Source organism: Euprymna scolopes, chromosome 11, assembly GCF_053919585.1.
Source record: "Euprymna scolopes isolate OS-2025 chromosome 11, ASM5391958v1, whole genome shotgun sequence".
In the NCBI taxonomy this organism is placed as follows: domain Eukaryota; kingdom Metazoa; phylum Mollusca; class Cephalopoda; order Sepiida; family Sepiolidae; genus Euprymna; species Euprymna scolopes.
The window spans coordinates 21,404,754-21,408,862 of record NC_136492.1 but is presented as its reverse complement, the minus strand read 5'-3'; the positions used below and the strand labels follow the sequence as shown (position 1 = coordinate 21,408,862).

Sequence of the window (4,109 nt, the reverse complement as noted above, 5' to 3'; positions counted from 1 at the left end):
TCTCCTTGCCCGAGACCTCGATAAAGTATGCCAGGTAACTTAGACATATTTAACCCGTCTTTCTTCTTTCCAAGACATACTTTCAGCAACTCTTTCTTTCATGGAATAGAAACAGCAACTGATATTTTTCTTTCAAAAATGCCGCACGTAAAGATTTTGATGCGCACAGAGAGGCTCGCCTAATTAGCGGGCAAGAACAGAATCACATGACATAAAAAAGGAGGAGGAAGGAAAAAGAAAAGGGAGAAAGAAAGGACAAAATAAAATAGTGGAAATAATTTTCTACAAGGAATGGTTGGGAACCATTTTTGCAAAGAATTGTGACTAAAGATTAAAACTGAGTTCTTAACAAGAATCTCCAACACAAAAGACAATGGTTAAACCGGAACCAAAGTCCACAGCCTATTTCAAAGCAAGGACTACACCCAAGCAAGGTTAAATTGGTGTCTTAATCTCTTGCTTTGCCTTACAGGTATAGTAATTAGTGGGAAAATATTAAGTTTAACTGTTTCAACCATCAAAAATATGGGTATTAGTGAGGAACATCTGAGACATGCTCTATGAATTCAAAAAAGGAAATTCAGCTGCAGAAGTTACAAGGAATATTGGAACTGTCTATGGGATGAATTTTCTGAATGATAAAAAATGTCAACAGTGGTTTGCAAAATTTCCTTCTGGTGATCTGTCAGATCGGCGATATGTGGAAAGGCCAAAATCATTTGATGAAGACGCCATTAAAGACGCTGTGGGGGCCAATCCAAAATTAACCAGCAAAGAATTAGATCAACAATTCAATACAACCCATACCACAATCATTTCATGCCTTCACGAGTTCGGAAAAATTTTGAAACTTTGACACTAGGTTTCCTGTGATTTGACCGACGCTCAACAAAATCAAAAATTGTTTACTTATCTTATTTTCTAGGAATCATTGAGAACCATTTTTGCAAAGAATTGTGACTGGAGATGAAGAATACATTCTTTACAAGAATACGCAATAGGAAGAGTGAAGTGCTTCAGCATGATAACACAGAACCTCACACAGCAAGAGTCACTCAGGAAAAAGTCATGAGTTTCAATTGGGAAGTTTTGCCTCATCTGCCTTATTCACCTGATATTGCTTCATCCGACTATCATCTTTTCCGGTCCTTGCAGAACTTCTGAAGAAATAAAATTTATGAAAATGACGACCAACTAAAAAATGATCTGAATTTGTTTTTCTCTCAAAAACCGAAGAAATTTTTGGAAGAAAGCATCCAGAAGCTTGTTGACCGTTGTTGCACAGAAGTCATAGAAAATGAGGAAAATTATTGTAAAGATTAAAAATGACGTAATTTGAATGTTTCAGATAAAATAAATATGTTTGACAAAAACGACATTATTTTGTTTCCAACCTGATACCTAAAAGAAAGAAAAAAAAATAGTAGGTGCAGGGGTCCGCTCTTAAACTAGTGGAGTGGGTAAAGCTATATATATTAAGTGATGAAAATATAAGTGGCAATTAAGCGATACAGCTCTACTCATGTATTGAGTACTCTTGAAGTAAATACTGCAAATCGATACATAAAATGCTATGTAGATACAAGAAACAATATATATATATATATATATATATATATATATATATATATATATATATATCTTCACTATATTCCCTCTGCTTCACTTTTTTTGTTTTCAAGTAAGATCTTTGACTTACTTGTTGTTTCATCAAATACTTCTGCAGAAAAATCCGATCCCGCATTTTGCTAATTCCTACCCTCTGATGAGAAGGAAAGTATTTCTTTGAAACTCCGCGGATTAAGGACTATCCATTTATCTAGTGTTTCCTTTTCAGATTAAATATGTTTTTAACTCATTTCAAAGTGTTTTTTAACATATTTTATTAACTATTTGCTCATATATATATATATATATATATATATATATATATAAATATATATATATATATTCTGTACAGTTAAACACACCTAAATAAATACGTTCACTACTTGTTCTAAAAATAACAAATAAATAAAAGCCCAATTATGTGCGCAAACAAAAAAATATAAATTTCAGAGGCACAAAAATTTTTGCGAGGAACAAAATTAAAATGCGTTTTGTTCAGTGAAAGCATGCCACATGGCAAAAGAGTGCACTTCTTAACCAATCAACGCTCAGAGAAAGATTTAATTTTCAAAACCTTTTTTCTCACATCGCCTGGGAGCCAATCGATAAATACTTAAACGAATGCACTCATTCACTCAGTCTCACTCGGTACTCCCCACTCTGCGTTCCTCACTCTTCCCTCACTTCTCTATTCATGTCAACAACTCCGTTGCCACGTATTTTTCCGCCAGCATGACAAAACACAATTATCCACATGCACACACACACACGGAGAATAATGCAGATATTCAGTTGCACGCAAGGACATTTACCTTCTTCTTTATTTATCTTAGCATACACAAAAATTAAGTCTGTTTTCTCGCTGAGAAAACAAAGGACACTCTCTGCTTTTTCTTGTCAAAACAACGAACAGTCTCAATAACTTTCACATTTGCAAGAACTTGTTGTGGACCAGGATATAAATACCCTAACTCGCTACAAAAGAAAATAATGAAACGAATGGAATGAAGGAAACAAAACTCAATTGCTGAATAAAATAAACATGTCGTTTATTTTATGTCAAAATTAAATGGTTTAGGTGTGACACGTGTTCATTCAGGCGTTGACGACTTCATGCATGGAATAGAAAGGAATGAAGTCGAGGACGAGGAATAGCCGTCCCGCACGTAGAAAGGTAAATGGAAAGGGAGTGTTTACCTCAGCAAAACCGTGCGTTCATGATAGCAGTCGTCCACGTCTTCAAGCCAAGGGCTATGGACGCCGAACTTGCCTGGTTGACGAAACCAGGCAAAAAAGGAAGAAAGAGGAAGTTGAATGGTGTTGTGGGCTTTTATATCGGGGTGAGTGTTCTGACTGCGCATGTTTAGAATTCCTTTCAGGGGAAATGACGTTTCTCATGTGTGCGTACATGTGCGTGTATGTGTGCGTACATGTGTGTACGTTAGCGTGTGTGTGGTGTATGCACGTGAATGTGAGTGTATATACGTGAACGTGAATATATGTATGTGGCTGTGCGTATGTGTGTGCGTACATGTGGGTGTGTGTATGAGGATGTGTATATGCGTGCGTGTGTGTGCGTATGTGGGTGCATACATGTAGGTGTGTATATGTGAGGAAAAACATGTTCGAACAAACTGTCTATCCAGACACACCTTTTGAACATTAAAAAAATGATTCCTTTGTTACTCAGGTACTCTTGCATAATTTGACCCGGATCCTCGTGATTTCCCGTCAAGCCCGGATCGGGCGAGACCGGCAATCATCGGTGACAACCGAGCGGCGTAACAGACGCAGGCTAAGGAAAAAAAGCAAAACAAAACGGGGGGGGGGCCTTAAAATTTTCAAATAATAACAAGAAACCTACCTTTAAAAAAAACAAATATGTTTATTTAATTTATTGTAGTATTTTTTTTTTATAATTATCAACAAGAAGTTTTTGTTTTTTTAAATTTATCTGCAAAAAAAAAAAAAAAAAAAAGAGGTTGATTACCGGTATAACTGTTAGGTGTAAGTACAATTTTTCGTTTCATTTTTTTTTTTTTTTTTCATATTTATCAGTAGCAAGTTTTTTTTTTAATTTTTTTAATTTATCTACAAAAAAAAAAAGGGTTGTTCACCCGTATAATTGTTAGGTATAAGTACAATTGTTTGTTTAATTATTAGTATTATTTTATTCAAAAAATATTGATTTTTTTTTTTTTTAGTCAGAAACGGCAGAATATATTTTTTTATTATTGGAAGGAGGGTTTCAGCGTTTCGATTTGGCACGGTGACCAAAAAAAAAAAAAACCCTCCTAGGATTCTCCCAACGTTATGTTTTCTTCGGTTGAATAAGGATTCGTCAATTTCTACAGTGTGCCCCTGGGCCTCCTATCTGCCGGGGATTAGTAATACTCTTGACAAATTTCCCTCAGAAAGTTCTTCCAAATCCGTGTACGTGTTCGGATATAACACCGCATTCTCTCTCAATATTTTTTAGTGTTGCCATTTCCAAGGCCCAT

General features: G+C 35.4%; 1 protein-coding gene across 1 annotated transcript; it reads left to right on the top strand.

Annotated features, from left to right (window-relative positions):
- Positions 1-553: 553 nt before the first annotated feature.
- On the top strand, positions 554-856 carry LOC145288269 (histone-lysine N-methyltransferase SETMAR-like). Its single transcript, XM_080136306.1, has one exon. It carries the CDS (start codon positions 554-556, stop codon positions 854-856), a length of 303 nt encoding a protein of 100 aa, XP_079992432.1.
- Positions 857-4,109: the final 3,253 nt, after the last annotated feature.